The sequence below is a fragment of the Aspergillus ruber genome, assembly GCF_000600275.1.
Source record: "Aspergillus ruber CBS 135680 unplaced genomic scaffold scaffold00024, whole genome shotgun sequence".
Classification (NCBI taxonomy): Eukaryota; Fungi; Ascomycota; class Eurotiomycetes; order Eurotiales; family Aspergillaceae; genus Aspergillus; species Aspergillus ruber.
Window position 1 is genome coordinate 371,491 of NW_024467320.1, and position 20,098 is coordinate 391,588.

Sequence of the window (20,098 nt, forward strand, 5' to 3'; positions counted from 1 at the left end):
TTACGTCCATATCAAGAGGCCTGTCTTCAATTCGCCAATTCCTGCATGGTTCCACATTAGGTCTGCAAAGCACCGCCGCATACTCAACATCAGGGCAAAGATCAAGAACAATGTTCAAGAGGGCCGTTAAGGATCATTCCGCTACAGCTAGCACTGCCAAACCGCTTCAATCGAATCTTCTGCAAGGCAATACGGTCTCTCAATCGAAATCACCACAGTCGTCCGGCGTCAAACGGAAGATCGAGAGTGCCGGGGAGTCAAGTTTGGGGTCCCTACACAGCGCTGTATACTTTGACGAGAACGATTTCGACGATGACGATGACTTGAATTTTGAAGACCCAGACCCTCCGATCCAAACCCAGAGCACCGTACGCCCGGATACAAGTGTTTCGAGACAGAAGGATTCCCCGAGAGATGATGACGATGCGGTTGTAACATATCCGGATCTACCGCCAGTACCTGACGAGGAAGCTCCCCCCAGCAGTATACAGCTACCTTGGTCGTCCTCTCCTCCGTCACATCTTCAGCCACCGAAACCTCCCAGCAGAGTACAAATACCCCCGTCGTCCAAGCCTCGAACTGTGCCATGGCTCAACAAGGAAGAGCCGGTAACGAAAAGCGCGCCTCCACCGGTAACGCCAGCCCGGAAACCAAAATCTACTGCTATCTGGAATAAGACAGCTAGCGCAATTAAGGATGAGCAGAAAGAGTTGCGACGGCAGTCTAAAAACCAGAAACCAGAACAAAAGCGCCCAACTAATGCCCATCTTGCACCTGTGTTTCTCAGTGATGAGCAAAGACATGTTCTTGATGCTGTTGTCCAGCTTGGGAAGAGCATATTCTTCACTGGTTCTGCAGGAACTGGTAAATCCGTTCTGATGAGAGAAATCATCAAGCAACTTCGCATCAAATACCGGAGGGAGCCAGACAGAGTGGCCGTGACAGCTTCCACGGGACTTGCTGCCTGTAATATTGAAGGTGTTACACTTCACAGTTTTGCTGGCATTGGACTGGGTAAAGAGGCGGTCCCTGAACTCGTCAAAAAGGTAATTCCTTCTTTGCTCTGCGCTGGCTTAATACACAGTTTTTGATTTTCTATTACTTTTTGGCGTATAATAACTGACTCCTTGCAGATAAAACGCAACCAAAAGGCGCGGGCTCGCTGGTTACGAACTAAGGTCCTGGTTATTGATGAAGTATCAATGGTTGATGGCGATTTATTCGATAAGCTCGAAGAAATAGCTCGGCGGATAAGGAATAATGGCCGACCTTTTGGTGGTATTCAGCTTGTGGTCACAGGCGACTTCTTCCAGCTGCCTCCAGTACCTGAAGGAGGCCGTGAAGCGAAGTTTGCATTTTCAGCAGCCACGTGGACGACATCCATCCAACATACAATTCTCCTGACCCATGTCTTCCGTCAAAAGGACCCAGAGTTTGCAAATATGCTCAATCAAATGCGACTTGGCAAACTGAATGCCCAGTCGATCGAGGCGTTTAAGAAACTCGCCCGGCCGCTGAACTTCCAAGATTCGCTTGAAGCCACTGAGCTGTAAGGATCTTTTCGTACACTGAATTTTACAATTACGCGTTCTAACACTCTCAGTTTCCCTACGCGCAACGAAGTCGAGAATGCGAATGGTGTGCGCATGACCAGGCTTTCTGGAGACCTGATGACTTTTAACGCGCAAGATTCCGGCTCTATTAAAGAAGTTCAATACCGGGATAAGTTGCTTGCCAATTGCATGGCGCCCCCTACTATTCATCTCAAAAAGGGTGCGCAGGTGATGCTTATCAAGAACATGGAAGAAACTCTCGTTAATGGCTCCATTGGGCGAGTAGTGGCATTCATGGACGAAGGCACATTCGACCATTACATGAGAAAGGAGGAAGATTTTGCTGGCGAAGAGGATGACGACGAGGAAATGCGGGCGCGCAAAAAGATCAAGTCCCATGCTAACCAAGACGCTGCCCCAGGCCCAAAGTGGCCATTGGTATGTTTCATCCAACCCGACGGAACCGAAAGACATCTGCTTTGCCAGCCCGAGACTTGGAAGATTGAGCTCCCAAATGGAGAAGTGCAAGCTCAACGCCAACAGATTCCACTGATCCTTGCCTGGGCTTTATCCATCCACAAGGCCCAAGGCCAAACCTTGCAACGAGTCAAAGTTGATCTTGGCCGCGTATTCGAGAAAGGACAGGCTTATGTTGCCCTGAGTCGTGCGACCTCGCAAGCAGGTCTTCAGGTGACACGCTTTGATGCACGTAAAGTCATGGTCCATCCGAAGGTTATTGACTTTTATTCGAAGCTCGTTAGCATCACCGATGTTCTCAAAACGAACAAGTCTGGTGGCCAAGATGACGGAAATGAATTCGAAGACGAACTTGACGACGAAGACTATCTGGAGCAAATGTATGGTTGATTTTTTGGGTTTTATATTGCGTTTTCCCTCGGATTATTTTCTTATACAACTCGTTCTTATGTACGGATTGATTTTTTTCCCTTCCGTTTTATGCATGCATATCTTGATATCCATGGGTAGATGAGGCCGATACGGGCCCATCGCATAGCGAAAAGGCGTTACTACAGACTATTATACATGATTATTATATGCCATAGACGAATTTGAACTTCTCCAAGTCTCTCTACTAAGACCCTTTCTAATCGATAATATAGCCCCACGCACGATAAGCGATAAGATAAAGCACACGTGATTTTTGCGGTCCAAGCTGACGATTCCGGCAGTCACTCTTTGCGACGATCTCTCGCGGTTTTTGCTTTCCCCAATTCTTTGCCACGGTTTATGCTGAACATTTGACTTGTGTCTCCTTGTTCTTATGCGGGATATTTTCGCACCATGGCAACCGAGTTTATCGGATTCAACGTCCTCGTGACCCTCAAAACGCCGCCAAATGCGACGATTCAAGGGCAAGTGGCTAATGTCATCGGTCAGCGTCTGATACTCCAAAACGGTATGTGAAATGAATGTGGCCCTTGAATTTATCCAGAAATTCATCTGACACAAAAATTAGTGACACTCTCGTGGACTGGTCAAGTTCTACCGACCTTCTCTCTCGACGCGCCCGACATAGCAGATTTGTCTCTTGGGCCGTCAAAAAGCTCCGCACCGCCAGTTCAACATGCTCCTTCACCAAGCGAGGCCCCCAAGGCCCCTCAGGCCCAGTCCTTCGTCGATCCGGCTATCCTAAGCTTCTCGAAGCCTCCCCCGACCCAACCTGGCACTATTGAATCGGGCAGACCTGTCCCTCCCACGGCTCCAAGCCCACAACATGTCTATCCCCCGCAGCAACAAATTCGTCCGGGAAATGTGAACCTTTCCGCCTCGCTTTCAGAACCTTTCAGCAATCTGGGATTTGAAACGGGCAACCAGGCGGCTGCAGCGTATGGCGCGACACAGGGGAATGAATTGGACGGATCTGCACCCGTCGACACAAGGAACCGTGGTGGTAACAAGGGAAAGCCTCGAATGGACGGCGGTGCTACGTCAAACACGAACCTCAAGTCCAAGGGTTGGCGCCAGACTGCGTTTGTCGAACCAGCCGATCCGCAATCACGCAAAGAGAGAGCTTCACAACTTAATGGACGACGGCGCAAGAAGAAGGGTCGACAGGCTTATACCGATGATCCCAATGGCTGGGCTACGGAGGATCCGACCGACATCCAAGAAATGGGAGAGTTCGACTTCCAGAGCAACTTGTCGAAGTTCGATAAGAGACGTGTATTTGAAGAGATCAGGAATGATGATACTACCGCGGATGAAGACCGGTTGGTGAGCTTTAACAGGAAGACTCCCAAGCCGGGGACGAATAACGGAAAGAACCTGCATTGGACCGAAAATGTACTCGATAGTCCCCAGGAAAGCGAAACCGGCGATACTGAGCAAGAAGTCAGTGATACCAAGCTGAGCAGTGGCACATATTCCGGATCGAGACTCGGACCGACTCTAAAGAGCAGTGCGATACTGGGCCAGTCTCTGGTGCCTCAACAAGTCAACACCCTTAGCCGCAATCAACTCAGCACATCTCGCACTACGAGCCCTATGTCGGGCAAGAACTCCCTCTCAGCATCCCAAGTGAACGTTCCAGGTGGATCCGGGGCGTCCTTGCGGCTTACCACCACCAACAGAAGTTGTCCCACTGTGAACCCATTGCAGGCATTCGAGGTTGAGCAGATCGCCGTTGCGGAACTTGGCCTAACGGAAGATATGATTACAGAGAATGCTGGGAGATGCATTGCGGAGGCAGCTGTTGGCTTACTACCTAACGATTCTGCTGCCCCCACCATGCTGGTCCTCGGGGGAAACCACAAAACTGGAGCTCGTGCTATCTCCGCAGCCCGCCATCTTCGCAATCGGGGTCATCGCGTGACTGCTTGTATGTTGGGGCTACAGCAGGAGGGTGAACTACTAGAAAGTTGCCGCAAGCAGCTGGATGTGTTCAAGAAGGTTGGCGGTCGAGTGTTGCGTTGGGAAGAACTATCAGTGCGGTTGTCGAGTAACGACTTTGAGCCTGATTTGGTTCTTGATGCCTTATTTGGCATGCACATGGCTTTTGAAGACCTCCGCACCGATCAGCAGACCACGGCTTTCGAAATGATTTCGTGGGCTAACCGAAGCAATGTCGACATGCTGTCTGTCGATATCCCGTCAGGCTTTTCTGCTGCCAGTGGTAAGTTATCCTTCAGTAACCGTGTCATTCCCTGGCGAAAACTTATCCATGATTTTTCTACAGGTGAGGTGACTTTACTCGAGACTAGTCGACTATGTATCAACTCTAAATCGGTTGTTTGTCTCGCCGCACCAAAAACTGGAGTAATGAATGCCTTGCTCTCCGGAGAAGGACACTCGTGGAACATCTCTGTCGCAGATATTGGAATACCGCAGGTAGTATGGAGGAAATACGGAACACGCCGTCGCCATGGCATTGATTTTGGAAACCGTTGGGTGGTGCCCCTTCGCTATCAGCCACCTGTTGCCTAGGTCTCTTATGAATACTCATGCCTGTTTTGAATATTTTGGGTGTACACTCCACTTCCTGATTCCCATGTGCGCTTGTTTCTATGAATGATGCCCATAAAAGCAATTTTGCATTTTGTACTGTGTATATTAGCCAGTTTTATTCCATACTATAAAATCATGATTAAAGAAACAGATTCGGTCCTTTTCAGTATTGCTCCTAGCGTGAGTACTCATGAAATGAGTGACAATGGAGTAGATCAGAATGCTAGCCCGATTTCTTACTTCCTCTTCTTCCTATTTCCTGTGAAAATCTACCAATGGTGCTTCTAGCTACTGAAAAAATGGCATTCATTTTTTTCTATGAAAATCCCTGATACTTGCAGTACCAGCAATCTGCAAACCTCTTAAGGCACAACTCGGATCCACGAAGTGCACAGACTTCAAGAAAAGAGTAGTAAAATGTGAAGGGAAAGGTTAAGACGGCAGTACGAGTACCAGGCTCAATTGACCCATCTAAGGGCCGATAATACCGCCAATAGAAGCGACTTGGGAATAAGTCCTATGGACAACATACGTGAGGACAATCTACGCGCCTTATACAGGAGTCTGCACTAGTTGAATCATCTACATTGCTGCGATGCTGGAGGCTGGAGGCCGGAAACTTATTCCGCGATAGAGCAACAAACGTGCAAGATGGCGGGCTGATTGATCACTACAAGGAAATGGAAGTGTGTGACTACTTCAGCCTCTCTCAAATTCGGCAGCGTGAAGAAATTGATTCTAAATGTCCGAGATGTCATGTTTGTGAGAATGTTAATGTCTGACCATGCTTCTACGTCTAGAGATAATACTGAAGCAGGGATCAAGATCGGTTTTAATATCATGCCCAACGCTCCGAGCTCGCAATGGAAATGGAAATACAGTTGGTACAAAGCTTAGAAGCTAGTTTTGAAGAGAGCTTGCCACACGGAATTAAATACCTGAATACCCATCAACCATTAAGCCCGGGACCCTTGTTAGGAGTTCGAACTTGGGGTCGGATTTCGTCCAACGGAAGTGCACCTGTCTGTGCTTGGAAGACAGCAACTGAATAGAATAAGGCTGCCTCGCATGTCTGGTGATGCCTTCTTCCTATTGATGCCTAGCCAAAGTAGGGTTATAGCCCACCACAGCGTATATATGTCTAAATAGCTATGGCAAGATGGTTCAGTGGTCTGCGCTTCCCATAGTGGTAATGGCCATGTTAATTTTGTGGCATTATGGTTCATCCCGCAGGCCGCAGCGGTTCTGTATTCGGACTCCTATCTTTTCGTAGTCTGTTTTTTCTTTCAATTTTTTTTCCCTTCCGCCAGTACCGTACACCCCCAGCGCGTACAGCACAGGGCACAAAGGTCTATTTTCAATCATATCAAAACTCGTAAAAAGACCGAGAAAAAATCAAGCCTGAGGCGCAAATCCCAACCGCGGCTTCTCAGGATCGAAAACCACGTACTGACTCTTCAAAAACACATCCCCGAAGATCGAAAACGACATCCCAGAGTTACTCTGGATCCCACCAAAACAACTTGACCCTTCCTCGTCGATAGCGGACATCTTGATGTGCTTGCCAGGCGTGACGGCTTTGTAGCTTCCACTTCCACTGCTCCTGGTGCTGCGTTTGTTGGAGAAAATACCACTGCCAAGGAGGTCGCCAATACTACCAAGGCCACCATCACCGAATCCACTACCACCACTGCCGAAACTGCCGCCAAAGCCAGGAGTACTGCTGCTGCTGGGGCTGCTACCGGTACTGCTGCCGGAGCCGCTACTGGCCGTGCTGCTAATGACGGTGGTGAAGTCTGGCAGTTCAGCATCGCAGGGGACGACGTAGCCACCGGCCATTACGTTCCTCTTCGCGCCAGAGACTTGCTTGTAGTATGCGTCGACGACCTCTTCCGGAAGCATGAGAAGGGTCGTACCGGTGTCTGACAACATTAGCATACTATCAACCGTAGAGTGTGTATGGGGTGCTTACCTGCAATCCCAGTCAGAGGGGTTGAGTTAGCATCACCATCACCGATGCCGTAGCCTTCCGCTGTGAACATCCAGTATCCGTCTGTGCTGTCGACTTCGGTGTACGTGAGTGAACCGGTGTACTTGGATTTATCAATGTATCCAAAGTCGTAAGAGCCTGCCGCATGGTGCTTGAGAGCTACCGCAAACACAGGTTCATCGAGGTCATCCTTGACAGTGTCGAAGAAGTTTTTCTGGGCATGGGGTTTGACTATTCTCTTATAAGTCCCCATTCGAGTCATAAATAGAAGACTGGAACAACCTACCAGTGTTAAGAGAGCTAAACGCCAGCCCCATCAAGCCGTCATTATTTTTATCAGACACGAACGATTGACTGATTTTTTTGGCCGCTTCGACTGCTTGACCGTGCGCCGTGACACCACCGACAGTAACGGTGTCCTTGTAGACGTCGCCTGTCGCACCGCTTCCGTCACCGTAGGAGATCTCCCAGCTGTATCCTTCCATCTTAGTCGCGTTGGATGCTGGCTTGTAGATGCTGTGACCACTTTGCGCGGTGGTAGATAATTCGCTCGAAAACACCCACCTAGGCTTATTAGCCGTTGTAGATGACACAAAAAAATGAAGGTTGCTTACAGATCCGCAGACCCAGTATCAATATCCAAATTCAATGTTGTGTCCCCAATCTTCACTGGCGTCAAGTATTCCTTATCATTGTCCTCCGGTTTAGCGACTGCGGTGCCATTATCCGCAGCAGATTTGATATCCGTAGGTACATTCGCCCCAAATTTGGTGTATACGCCGGCATACATCCCTGGAAGGTTGACAGTTCGCGATAGTCCTTGAGTCGTTGGCTTGATAAGTTGGTTGAGAGTGAAGCCTCGACGACGCGGCTGGGCCGTAGGCACTGCCGACACAGTCGACAGGCCAGCGAGGAGTGCAATTGCATTAAGAACAAGCATTTTGAGGAGAGGAAATGAGATCTCAAGCACCAGGCCGAGAAAAGAAGAAAAATAGATGAGTGAAGAATATAAGCGCCCAAGTTGGCAAATAGAAAGACAGAAGCACGAAGCAAGCGAGTACCCGACTCACTCGACGGCGGTTAGGGATAATGAAATGAAAACAGTTGAACCACGAGAGACAGCTTTCTTTATATCTTGATAAATCTCATGCTCCGACAAGGGGTCTTTATATTGTCGTCCCGCCAGGCACCACTACCCCAAGGAGCGGGAGTCGACCCTAACCCGCCGCGTAACAATGCCCAGACCATTCACCTTGTACAACATTTGTAAGTAACATTCAATTTGCTTTTCTTTCAGTTCTTTTAATCGCACACTATCCGAGCGAATCAACAGTGAAGAATTCCAATCCCACCTGCCATCTCTCGACACTATCACGTCCGGGCGCGCTGGGCGTACTGCAGTGCGGACAAGGTCGAATCGGTACAGGATACGATAGAGACCCATCTCTATAGCGTTATGTGTCTAACCGAGACTCCACCGCTAACTCCGGCTGGTCAGTGCTGCTTATGCACCTGTACCAATAAATAGGTCAAGATCGCCTATCCGCCGGATCGGATTGATTGACTCTAGATTGTTTGGTGTCAGGTTTAATATGCGGCAGGCAGCCAGGGGTGGGAATCTTACAAGTGAGTACCAATGGTATTGAGATTCTGACTGGATTCGAAGATGTGTGAAACGTTGTCGGGTTGGTTGGGTATTTGATTCCCGACTGGTATTGCTTTTGTCGGTGTTTCCGACTGTATTGAGAGTTGATACACATTCGAGAACAACTCAAACAGCATCAATTACACTGTTGGGTGGCACCTGCCAATGGCTGAAGATGAAACGTTGACAGCCTGAAGCGAATGAATCAATGAATCTGAAACAAGCTAACCACATGGCAGCCGTTTCGGATAGTCAGTATAGACCATCACTACTATTGAACAGCTATCTACCGTGAAAAGAACATTATCCCCATGCAAAATTATTTTATGCATGATCACATTTCAAACGCATCATTTGTGTTGCTCCAAAGAAGCCCGAAGAGCCGTTATGGATCCATTCGCTCTCATAGTCACATCGGTAACAAGCTAATCCCTGGCTTTCATGGTCGAACTTTGTAGCATAATTCAGATAGGTATCCCAATATACTCTAGATATCGTAAGAGTTTCTGCCTTGCTGTTATTCTGAGGACAAGGATGATACATGAATATGAGCTTGCTTTGGCGGGTTATCCTCGGGGGGTTCATTTACCGCGTGTGGCTGTTTGCCTTGGACCGGGCCTGAGCTCTCACTGGCCCCGGTAGATGGTTTATCAATGGCCGTATGCGGCGTTGCAATATGATTTTCACCGGAATTGTCGGTCTGAACTATCTGATCCACACCAGTTGCTTTTTTGCTGTCGTCGATCTTCTCGCATCGATGGCAGGCGAAACATCAACAGAACGTGGATGGGGCTTTTGCATGATACATCTATGACGGAAGGACCCTTTGTGGATGGTACTGATGTCGGTGCTAGAACAATCTGAGCCGCCATCCGAGGATGATTCGTAGCTGGAGGGTATCGGGACTCGGCGCGGACACCTGAATATGGCCGCCCTATCAACAAGGGAAGAAACATCATAGGGAAGCTTTCTGAGAATGCGGAAGGCCTCGTCTTCTAGCTCACTCTCTTCTTGTCCAGTGTATATAGCAAAGGCTCGTTGCAGCATGACATAGCACCACTGGGTAAGCCCGTCCTGGGTCCTACGTGAAACAGACTGGGTAGGTGAGTTGGCGAGATGGTATTCATTCAGCAAGGCTTCCAGTAAGTGTGGTGATCTCATGCCTTGCAATAGATACATTGACAAACAGGTCTGTCGGTATGCGACTGAATTACCCTCCATCTCTCTCTGCCGCTGTTTCAGCTGCTCGAACAATTCGTGGGGGTGAGAATATTGACAAATCAGCTCCTGCAGGCATAGGACTTCGGTTTGGTAGTCTTCTATTGCTCGAGCTGTCTTGAGTGAAATCTGGACAAGCCTAGTATACTGTGGGCACGCAGGGACCTCCGGCCAACCGGGATTCTCACAGGTTTAGGGATATAAATAGGCACCAAGCTTCTATAAACCGTGACGCCTGGGAAACAAGAAAAATGTTGCCGAATCACGTCACCTTCAAAACGATGGCTATGTTCTGCTTCCGCTTGGATCCAGCGAAAGCACGGTCGTGACCTGACTAGGTCGGGGCTTTTTGTTTCGATGGTGCTGGCAACCTGACGAGCCCGCTGGAGAATGTATCCGGTTGCTGACAAGCTATCATGGTTCATAAACGATTGTTTGGAGAGAGGATACCCAGACGATGCCACTATAGCATCGAGAAGAGCCAAGAGGATTCAACGTATGGGCCAGGAGTAAAGTCATCGGTTATTCCCTGGAGTGAGGAACTGCCGTAAGAGCTTGTGAACATTCTGAGCCACGCATCATCAATGTTAACGTTGGCTATCTCTGCAATGAAGTCTTTCAACTCCCAGAAGCGCTCCTGGGCGATCAAGACTTTGGAAACCGGGCGGTAAATTAACCCCACCACACGACGAATGCTTTTTGTTGTTTGTGGACCGGAAACAAAACGACTTCATGGTCTCTATTGCTGCTTCTGGGAGGTCGGCCGCGCAGGCGATCCAAATGCTCTTGGAAAGCGGCGCCATCATCGTCACGACCATGTTCTCTGGTGCGTTCAGGTTGAGGCTTTGATTCCATGTTGGGGTCTAATGTAATTCTAGAGGCCATTGTGCTTCAACTAATAATTGAAGATACTAACACCCGCACAGGCTTCGTATAAATGGCGACTGATCGGCAAAACTGTGGACTTCTGACCAACTCATCCACAAGGCTGGTTTCGGGGCTGAGTACACAAGTGAACCCCATTTAGGGACTGAGATTTCCCATATTGCATGAATAGTGCAGGAAAATCAGTTGCAAACAATGGAACCAAAATTGATATCTCAACAAACACGGCCACGTTTTGCACGAATATATGGGTCGCTCATACCACCACTTCGGGCAGCTTTCCTCTGCAAGTTTAGGTAGTCGAAATCTGGGGAAAGTAAGAGTGGATTGCCAATTTCGTTTGTCTGAGTCTCAATGGGACATGCTGTATCAATCCACTCCGGCCGGGGTTTTATACGTCGACCTAAATTTTGACCAGCCCTAAGATTGTCGGCTCAAGTCTGCCACTGTGCTAGTGATGCTTGAAAAGGAAGAGCCCATCTCTACAACTGCCTCCATCAACCACGACACACTCCAACTGACCGACTACTATGGCCCGAAATACCTCAGCGGCGAGCCAACGGCCTTGCCGAGGAAGCGGGTTTACCAACTTATGCCGGAGGTGAATGCCATAGGATGCAGCGGCGGTGGGGCCGGGGTGAATAGCGAGAAGGCAACAAACGAGATCCGACGATGGATGTTCACCATCCAATTGGTTCCGGGCAAAGCCCCAAGCAATGTGGTCGTATATCGTACATTGAAATGGGAGTTAACCGAGAATGAGCTCGACTCGCAATCAGTTCACAATAACGTAATTCGGACAGGCTTCGCATTCCAGCATGACCGTGAAGCATTTGGGATACGCGTCGAGATCCATGGCAAATTACAGAAGCGAACATGTCAGTTGAAAGAGTTTTGGAAGAATAAGACTCGGCACCTCAAGTTTCCACCGGAAGCGAGCCCGGACCAGGGGTCTGCCGTCACTTTGGTCGATGTCCGCGAAATGAGACAATCTCACCGCAATCTTTATCGTCTGGCGATGAGCTTACCGCATGAAATGATCAGACAGAACCAGCTCGAGGTTCCTGTGGAGGTCCCGAATCCCATGCCGTCGTTGTTACAGGGGCTGCCTTCTGTTTTCCATCCGCCTGCCACCCAGCCACAGGCCTCAATTAACAAGAGTGGTATCAGTGAGCATTTGAAAGGTCCATCGGCTCAAGGCCTCATATCCGCAGCACGGAGCATTGGCAGTGAGAATCAACAGACCGAATCTAGCATTTCTTCTTCGTCTCTGTCATCCACAACGCTGTAGGTGATCAAGATGGGCCGACAATAAGTACAGTGTCGCCATCAGGCCCAACAAGAGCAGCCGCAACAATAACACCAACAAACGATCAACCGGTTGAATCAGATTCCCATCAACCGCTGTTGTCGCCTTCCCTATTCATCCTTCGCATGCTTGAAGCGATAATTGTCGGTCTCATTCATGCTGCGCTTGGAGCCGGCACCCCCCAAGAAAATGTTGGATGACAGTAAAATCAAACAGAGTGTTGCTCCTCAGCCACGGGAGAAGCCAAAGGGGAGTCGATGACATGTCAAGAATCTGCACACACGTATGCATTTTCTGTCTTGCCCTAGAATACCCGAATTTAATCTCGTTAAAACTTATTGTCCCTTTTAACACCGCAACAAGCCCGAGCCCTAAGGCTATAACAGCTCTTTTTTGGCTACAGATGCCTCTAATAAAACAAATAGATCCACCGCTATGTATATGCCATACCTGGTTTGACGATATGTCAAGCGTTGTGGTAATTATTGGCTTCAGTCAGTTTGTGTCACGTGACGTAGGGACACCCTAGACGTCGCTACGTACCGTACCTGCCTTCTTCTTCTTCTTTCTATACAATTTATTCCATTCCATTGCCTTTCCAATAGTGACTCACTTTGAGGCTCCGACTGCATCTGTGAGTCAATAGGCATAAGAAACACGATTATTTAAACCCTCTCCCTCTCATTCACCTCCACTCACGTCTCTCATCAAACGACTCGGTTTGCCTCTACTACCTGTCCAAGTATCCTGGTATACACGAGATACTATAATTAACAACTGTACCAACAAAGCTCGCAGAAACACCTTAATGCTCCATGGCCATATGATCAGATATTTGCATCGTCCTCGTCGCAAAGGTCATATCCATACCCCAAGGCATAACAAGACACACAAGAGCCTGTGCCCAATACGTCTGCTCCTCGGCAATATGTATTGTGAGTTGACGATTTCCTATGTGCGAATAGCATATTCTAGAGATATCAGTCAACCTCTCAGCAGTTGCGGCGTAAACTGCTCCCACGTAGGCTTCTGTACGGTCTGTTCCGAGAATCCTTGGCCCGTCTTGTCCTTGGCCTACCTGCAGCGGGTGTGGGTATAAGTTAAGGCATACCAAGTAGGGTAGGTACCTGATGGAGAAATAAAAGAGTATTACATACTATTAGCTCTGGGCACTAGTTCATTTTTAGGTCAGATCCTTTGGGTAAACATCGGCAAATTTCCTCCATCTTTGTATCTGCTTGATAAAAAAAATAGTATGCGTCATTATTCATGGGTTGATTTGTATTCTATGGTATGCATAACTATATAAAACGGACCATGATAGCACCAAACAACTCATCCTAGGTTAATTTGTCTTGTCATCGCACCGCAGGAACTGTTATCGTGGCTCCGACTATTCTCGTCATAGGCGTAAACGGCAACACCGGCAAGAGCGTCGTTCGCCATCTTCCCAAGCCCCTCCAGTCCAGCAACGCCAGTTATCGCATTCTTAGCCTGACTCGCTCCTTGGACAATCGTGTCTCCCAGAAGCTTGCGGCGCTCTCTTGGGTCAAGATGCAGGAGAAGGATTCGACAAGGGGATCAAGACCCCAATCCTTACTCCGATGCAAAGGAACACCTGTAGGGCAAGCGAAATCGGATATCAGAAATTCATGGATAAAGATGGGGCTGTTGCGCATCCACATTGAAAAGACTGTTTATGAAGTCATCCTTGGAGATCCTCTGCTGTTAATGTTTTTCCTAGATCCACTAAGGCAAAAAGCTCGTTAGCAGGTACGTTCCCCTCCAAGTAGTAGTGCTCTTACAGGATAAATTTCTGCCCTATCTTCTCGCATGATCTTGATTATTGCTGCTTCCTCGAAGCCTTTCTCGCTCTAGTTATATATATATATATTTTTTTTTATCGGTGTTGGAAAACATGAAGACATATGTCCGGAGAGGGATCAAGAAAACGGACCGGCAATATCTTGAGCGAAGGCCAACGTGGTTTGAGAAATCCAGGTGCGTACAGTAATATATGTGCTGTATCATCCATGTGACCAAACAAACGAAGACAAGTCCCTCCCTAAAGCAAACATATACAAGAAACCATATCAAACGCCCTATTCCACTACTAGTCAATCACGACTGCATCAAATGCGACGTCCCTCCTAGACCATCCCCTCCTGAATCAACACCAACACCTTCTCCACCCCCATCATGCTGCTCATTAAGTAATACTTCCAGCATATCAAACTCCCCTAACATCGGGCCTGTCCCGCCCAGTCCCTGATCGACGACCGTAGTCGAACTATTGAAGAATTGATCGAGTGGTAAAGCGAACCAATCCGGTAGCGCTGCGTTTGGATTTGCGTTTGCGTTTGGATTGTCATGCATCGAGTGAGCGGGGACGTTATTCGAGTCTTCAAGGTCACCGGAGGCGGCATCGTAGTAGTTGTAGTACACTGATGGAGGCGGGGGCATGAAGGAGACGTTGATATTTGAAGAGTTGATGGGCTGTGCTGGGATGCCGGCTAAGGGATCGTGAAGGGAGGACATGGTTGTGTTTGGGCCTGCGTTGGTGCTGGAGTCCATAAAGTTTAGATTGGTGGAAGGCCAGGCATTGCTGGATGCTTCGCGGCGAGGTGATTGATGACGGGAGATAGGTGCTGAGGGACGTTCTTGACTCTGGCTGCCCTCGCCATCACCTGTGCGGTCTAGCGGAGCGAAACGCAGGAAGCGGGTACGGATGCTTGTTGTGAGGAGTTCTAGAAGTCGCGAAATGGCATGGTTCAGGTGGACGTCGTCGACGACGCAGGTACGCATTGCTTCGACAACACGGTCTTGCAGATCTAGTGATACTCGTACGTCGTCTTCTTTTGCGCCGAGGGTGAATGTCTTGAGAATGAAGATCATGCCGGAGAGGATTCGAAAACAGGATCGCACAGGTGTGTGTTTGAGATGGTCTCCTGGTACGAGTCCGTCAAGGACAATCTGGAGAATCCGACGAGAGGCGTCCACGACTTCTTGGATGTATTGCTCATTTACACGGTAGAGTTCCATCAAGACACCAAACCATGTGTTACCAGTTGGAAGTCCTTTTTGGTTCTGCGCAGCTTCGTTCGACATTGTTGTCCAGCGATCTACCACAGCTTGGAGGGCCAACGAATTTACATACACACCTGAACTGGTCAGCATATCACATCATCATCAACTGCAAGGTCTTGGCAACTCACGAGTATACTCGTACTCAATCATCAGAATATGTCGCATCGCAGGAACAAGTTTAATCGTATCAATGTTATGCTTCCACTCCCTAAAAAACGGCTGGAACCGATCAATCTGATCTCGATACCGTCCACTACGAATCAACTCCGAAGTCTGCTCATTCGACGCAAACAACAGCTGATTCGCCTGATACATGATTTTCGAGATCCCAATCCAAGAATCCTGCATCCGGTCAATATTTGTATCCCCTCCTTTCTCGTCTGCTGGCGATGTTGGCTGGATGTCATTCGCCCATTGCGGAAGTGGAAGCATGGAGGGAATTCCTAAACGGCCGCTGCTCTGAGAGATGTATACGAGGATAAGACGGCGAAGGCGTCTTTTTCGAGTCTGTTCTATTGGTGATTCATTGGCGATTTTGGATTCGCTTTTTTGATCGAAGACGCCTAGTTCGAAGGCTAGGGCTTGTGCTGTGCTTAGTAGCATCCAGGACATTCGATCTGAGCGCCAGGCTGGCTCCAGCCATGTCTGGAATGCAAGTCGTCCTTCGCCAGCGTTAGTGGTTGAGGTTCGGTTGATTGGTTCGCCATCGTTATCTAAAAATTCCTTATCGGACCGGCTGTGCGCCTGGGCGTCCAGGTCTAAAAGCGCATTCTCATCGTCACCAGGTGGGAAGTGTAGATTCCTTGGATGCCAATCCGTGAGCAACAGCAAGGCTTCCACAGTCCCTAGAGACCTCAGGTTCCCTTTCTGATTCATTTTCGACGCGGAAGTGAAGTTAAATGCCCGGGGCCCGCTACCAATGCCATGTCCACCAAACTTTTCCTGTCCCCAGAAAAGACGTTCGATCATACCGCGAAGATACGACCAGAGCCTGTCATGGATGTAAAAAGAGCGCGTGTACGACCCATCTCCTTTTGGTTTCATATGTCTCGAAGCTGTGGTAAGCATCGTAACGGCCAACACAGGCTCATCAGTGAGTAGTGTACGATGAGTCGAGGGTTGAGAGAAATCGGGAATGACAATCGGACTCAACGGTGCGAGATGCTCGTAGTAGTATGCAACATAAGCCATAGCCTCTTCAACCGTAAGCCATCCAGCACGAACAAACCGTAACCGCGACCACGCCTTGACGGCATCCACAAACCCTGGATCCTGAAATGTGCCTGCACTATCAGCCTGTCCACGACCACCAGATATCTGTGCATCCACGGGACCGGAAGCAACAGGTTGATAATAGTTCCCCATAGCCCCGGTCCGGGGTGTTCTCGCGAAAGATCCCCCAGCACTCCGCGGCGTACCACCCTGGGTCATTGGCGACATGGGCGAGCTAAACGACGAGGCCGATTGTCGAGCAGCATATCGATTCTCCAAGCTCTGACGATTCAAATCCTCAGTCCTCCCCGCTGCTTCAGATAAAAGGTGTAGCGCATCATGACTGTTACTGATAGCAGGCGACAGCAGTTCAACAGCAGTGCGATTCATCATAGGCGGTCCTCCCTCAAGACCATAACTAGCCCCAGCAGTTCTCTCTCCGATCGGATAGACAGGTGGACAGAGGTGGTTCCTAGTGCCCTGAAATTGCCCCGCAGTCGCAGTCGCGGTCGCGGTAGCAGTCGCAGCCGGCTGATTGGGCGCATTGACCTGGGGATATCTATGACCAACCGATGTCGAAGAAGGCCCCTCAGACCACTTCTGCGGAGAATGACCGGCCTCCGCATCGAACGTCGTGGGCTGTTGCTGCTGCTGCTGCTGCTGCTCGACATGCGGGTATGGAGAAGCATTCCGTGAGGACGAATCATCCGCTGTATCCCCGACCATCATCCGTTTATCCCGTCGGAGTACTCCATCTACGCTCTCGTCTACCTCGGAAGGTTTGCGCTTGCGCCGGGTGGCAGAGAATTCGCATCGTTTGCTTTCGCGACGACATCGTACGCAGGGAGGGGGGCGGGGGTTATCGACGCCTGTTTTTGCGATAAAGATATTAGCATTGGTTACATTGTCGTAAAAGAAAAAATAAGATAAAAATAAAAATAGCAAGGGAAAGAAAATCATACTGCCCAGATCACATTTCACCTTGCGCTTGCGGCACGGATCGCAAGCCTGGTACCCCCGGCGATGATGCTGTTGCGAAGCAGAAGGCGACGGGGATTTCGGAGGATGACTTCCGCTGTGCGAATACAGGCTAGCGGTAGACCCAGGAGCCATGATGGCTTTGCCTGGTGTATAGGATAAAAAGGTGGTGATAAGAAGTCCTGCAAAATAGCCGATGCAAAGCGAGGTCCCCCGGCAAAAAGCGGTGGGTCGCTAGGGTCTTTATAAATCGCGGAGCCCCGACTTTTAGCTCTATAAAAGTCGCTGTATTATTCTTCTTTGCTGAGTGAGATGAGATCCTTCAGGGGAAGAGAAATGACAGGGATGACAGCTGGGGTTGGACACTTACACATTCTCTTATGTGCTTTGTCCTTCCTTTCTGGTCAGCGATGCGGGGTAGAAGGAATAAAAGAGTTACAAGGAAAATGGGAAGAGACCGAGATGTCAGAAAGAGAAGAGCTTCAACAGTCAGGCAAGGTCAGCCACCAAGATGCCAGAAGCCTCCAGGTCTCGGCGCTGGCGATGTATACAACCAAAACTCAACTACGGCAATACGCATAATATGCACACGCACGACCCTATGCTCGAATACAAAACTGGCCATTAGGAACACATAGAAATACCGGTAACAACCCCGAACCAAAATAAACGAAGTAACGAGAAAATAAAAGCGCTTCAACCCGAACAAATACGACTCGGTCAACTGCGACGGCAACACAATGTCTCACAAACCCATCCAGGATGGATGTCACCCCGTCAAGCCATCTGCGACATCCTCGCAAACCCAGCAATGGGGGATAACGGCTTCTTCCTTCCCTTAACGTCGCCGTTCAATTTCCCGGTCCCGGGATCCAGAACCTTGGAAGGATGCACGGATTCACCGTAAACGCTGCTATTGTTGCTTCCGCGCCGGGATACACTGGGACTCAGACGTCCAGGGAACAGGCCCCGAATGCCACCTGCTTTTCTGGCGGGGATTTCCGAGGTTCCAGCCGTGAGCACATATAAAAGGTATTTCAGGTTAGGTAATGTATGGCGGATGTCAAAAGCACGTAGACCTTGTTTGTTGAGGATGATTTCGATGTTCTTGTTGAGTAGAAATACCCCGTACTCGAACCGGTATTGTACATTCACCGGGTAAAGTGGATAGGTTCGTTGAGGAAGTGAAGCTGATACCGGGTCATGGATGAGCGAGTTGGAGAGGCATGGCTTGATAGGATACGGTATGGGAACCGAGAGATAGAACGACAAAAGCTGAACGAGATGCGCGGTAAATCCCAGAGCAGCCGCAACAGTGTCCCGGTCAATATCCTCAAAATTAGAATTAGGAAGTGCAAGACCGGCAATAGTAAAAGTCAAAGGCTCATCTGGAATCGGCTCGATGGGGTATATGGACAGGAGATCTTCAGAAATTCGCCGAATCTGACCCTTGGCGTCTTCCGTGTTCTGATCCAGTAGTTTTGCGCTCGAGGTTAGCTTCAGCTGCGCATCGGGTAGATGACTCCGTGCCTTGTATTGCGTAGATCGCCCACGTGCCATTGCGTCCTTCCGTGCCTTGATACTGGCGATCAATTCTTCTTTGCGCTTCGCTGCTAGCCGGAGATGTCTTCGTTCCGTGCCAACTGCATTTCTAGTGAGAGCGAGCTTATCCTGTGCCTGGGATGCTTGGCTGGTCGTGATTATAGCTTGCTGGTTCTTCTGCAGAATTGAGTTGATTTGCGACTCCAACTTTTCCCTGGTTGCCAGTGCATCTTGGATACACTCGTCTAGATTCGCCAATCGCATTAGCGCATCGTACGATGACGTAGACAACGCAGCACTATCAGAAGCCGCATATTTAACAGACGACGCCGTCGAAGCCGTTGGAATATCCGTAAGATTCGCATAAACCCCATCCGAAAAGTGAAAAAGAACCGAATTTGACGGCAGCGGCTGGTGAAAGCTGTCCAACGACTTTCCCAGAAACTGTAAAGACCGCAGATGCAGTTGTAGCTCAACCAGCAGCACATACTCAGCTTCTGCAGTCGGCTTCGCCCACAACTTCAGAGTCAACTGATCTAACCGCAAAATCAACGATCCACACATATGCAGATCAAATGAACGAAAGCTCGGATTTGTTGCGTTCTCAATCACCTCGCTAACATAAACCGGGTTTTCGACGCCCTCGCAGTGGACCGAGAACCACGAATCCGCCATCCGACTCTTCGTGATATCCTCCAAATTAACCTGACGTGTGTGCGGATTAGGGTCGTTCCAGGGCAACAACGTGCTCCTCCGGCGTGGTGGTCTCTTGCTATGACTAGTGTTGCCACGATTCTCCCCCGCCTCCTGGGACTTGAGATCAGTAAACGACCGTGACTGGTGCAACGAGCGGTTCGCATCCTGGGCTAGGATCTGCTTTGATGGCGATTGCAGCGCTTTGGGAATCTCTTCATCATCAATCGTTTTTCCCTTCCCTTTGCTGGAACTGGAAGGGGGAGTGACGACAAGATTGCGGACGGAGATTCCATTGAGATGTCGAAGGCGGCGGTTCTACGCATAGCCTGTTAGTTCCAATTGAGCAGAAGTCAAAGAAAATATAGACTGTACCGAAGGGAATAGCCATGGTTTCTCGCGGCGACTGCCAGTACCGTCCTTGTCCAGTCCGCCGGAGGGGTGCTCCGTCAGCGACATGGCAGGTTAACTGGCGCACGAGAATTGCGACCAGCCAGTCATTCTACCTTCAATAAGTGAGC

General features: G+C 49.3%; 7 protein-coding genes across 7 annotated transcripts; 3 read left to right on the forward strand and 4 right to left on the reverse strand.

Moving 5' to 3' along the window:
- The first annotated feature begins 2,756 nt into the window (after positions 1-2,756).
- EURHEDRAFT_414939 (mRNA decapping enhancer EDC3) lies at positions 2,757-5,176 on the forward strand. The gene is made up of 3 exons (XM_040782565.1): positions 2,757-2,970; positions 3,031-4,686; positions 4,750-5,176. Exons 1-3 carry the CDS (start codon positions 2,856-2,858, stop codon positions 4,995-4,997), a joined length of 2,019 nt encoding a protein of 672 aa, XP_040636674.1. The 5' UTR covers positions 2,757-2,855; the 3' UTR covers positions 4,998-5,176.
- Positions 5,177-5,953: 777 nt separating this feature from the next.
- Positions 5,954-6,328, reverse strand: EURHEDRAFT_173159 (uncharacterized protein). The gene has a single exon (XM_040777854.1). It carries the CDS (start codon positions 6,242-6,244, stop codon positions 5,993-5,995), a length of 252 nt encoding a protein of 83 aa, XP_040636675.1. The 5' UTR covers positions 6,245-6,328; the 3' UTR covers positions 5,954-5,992.
- An 85-nt stretch (positions 6,329-6,413) lies between these two features.
- EURHEDRAFT_379758 (pepsin-like aspartic protease) lies at positions 6,414-7,948 on the reverse strand (the record flags this gene model as incomplete). The annotated part of the gene is made up of 4 exons (XM_040779207.1): positions 6,414-6,940; positions 6,991-7,239; positions 7,295-7,572; positions 7,623-7,948. The coding sequence occupies 4 exons, from the start codon at positions 7,946-7,948 to the stop codon at positions 6,414-6,416; spliced, it is 1,380 nt and encodes a 459-aa protein (XP_040636676.1).
- A 2,655-nt stretch (positions 7,949-10,603) lies between these two features.
- Positions 10,604-10,808, forward strand: EURHEDRAFT_379759 (uncharacterized protein; the record flags this gene model as incomplete). The annotated part of the gene is made up of 2 exons (XM_040779208.1): positions 10,604-10,697; positions 10,750-10,808. 2 exons carry the CDS (start codon positions 10,604-10,606, stop codon positions 10,806-10,808), a joined length of 153 nt encoding a protein of 50 aa, XP_040636677.1.
- Positions 10,809-11,213: 405 nt separating this feature from the next.
- EURHEDRAFT_542899 (uncharacterized protein) lies at positions 11,214-12,117 on the forward strand (the record flags this gene model as incomplete). The annotated part of the gene is made up of 1 exon (XM_040787411.1): positions 11,214-12,117. The coding sequence occupies one exon, from the start codon at positions 11,214-11,216 to the stop codon at positions 12,045-12,047; it is 834 nt and encodes a 277-aa protein (XP_040636678.1). The 3' UTR covers positions 12,048-12,117.
- A 2,069-nt stretch (positions 12,118-14,186) lies between these two features.
- Positions 14,187-17,477, reverse strand: EURHEDRAFT_404796 (C6 transcription factor; the record flags this gene model as incomplete). Its single annotated transcript, XM_040780338.1, has 2 exons — positions 14,187-15,226; positions 15,281-17,477. The coding sequence occupies 2 exons, from the start codon at positions 17,475-17,477 to the stop codon at positions 14,187-14,189; spliced, it is 3,237 nt and encodes a 1,078-aa protein (XP_040636679.1).
- Positions 17,478-17,729: 252 nt separating this feature from the next.
- Positions 17,730-19,939, reverse strand: EURHEDRAFT_414944 (putative UV radiation resistance protein (UVRAG)). The gene has a single exon (XM_040782566.1). The coding sequence runs from the start codon at positions 19,557-19,559 to the stop codon at positions 18,120-18,122; it is 1,440 nt and encodes a 479-aa protein (XP_040636680.1). The 5' UTR covers positions 19,560-19,939; the 3' UTR covers positions 17,730-18,119.
- Between the last annotated feature and the right edge of the window lie 159 nt (positions 19,940-20,098).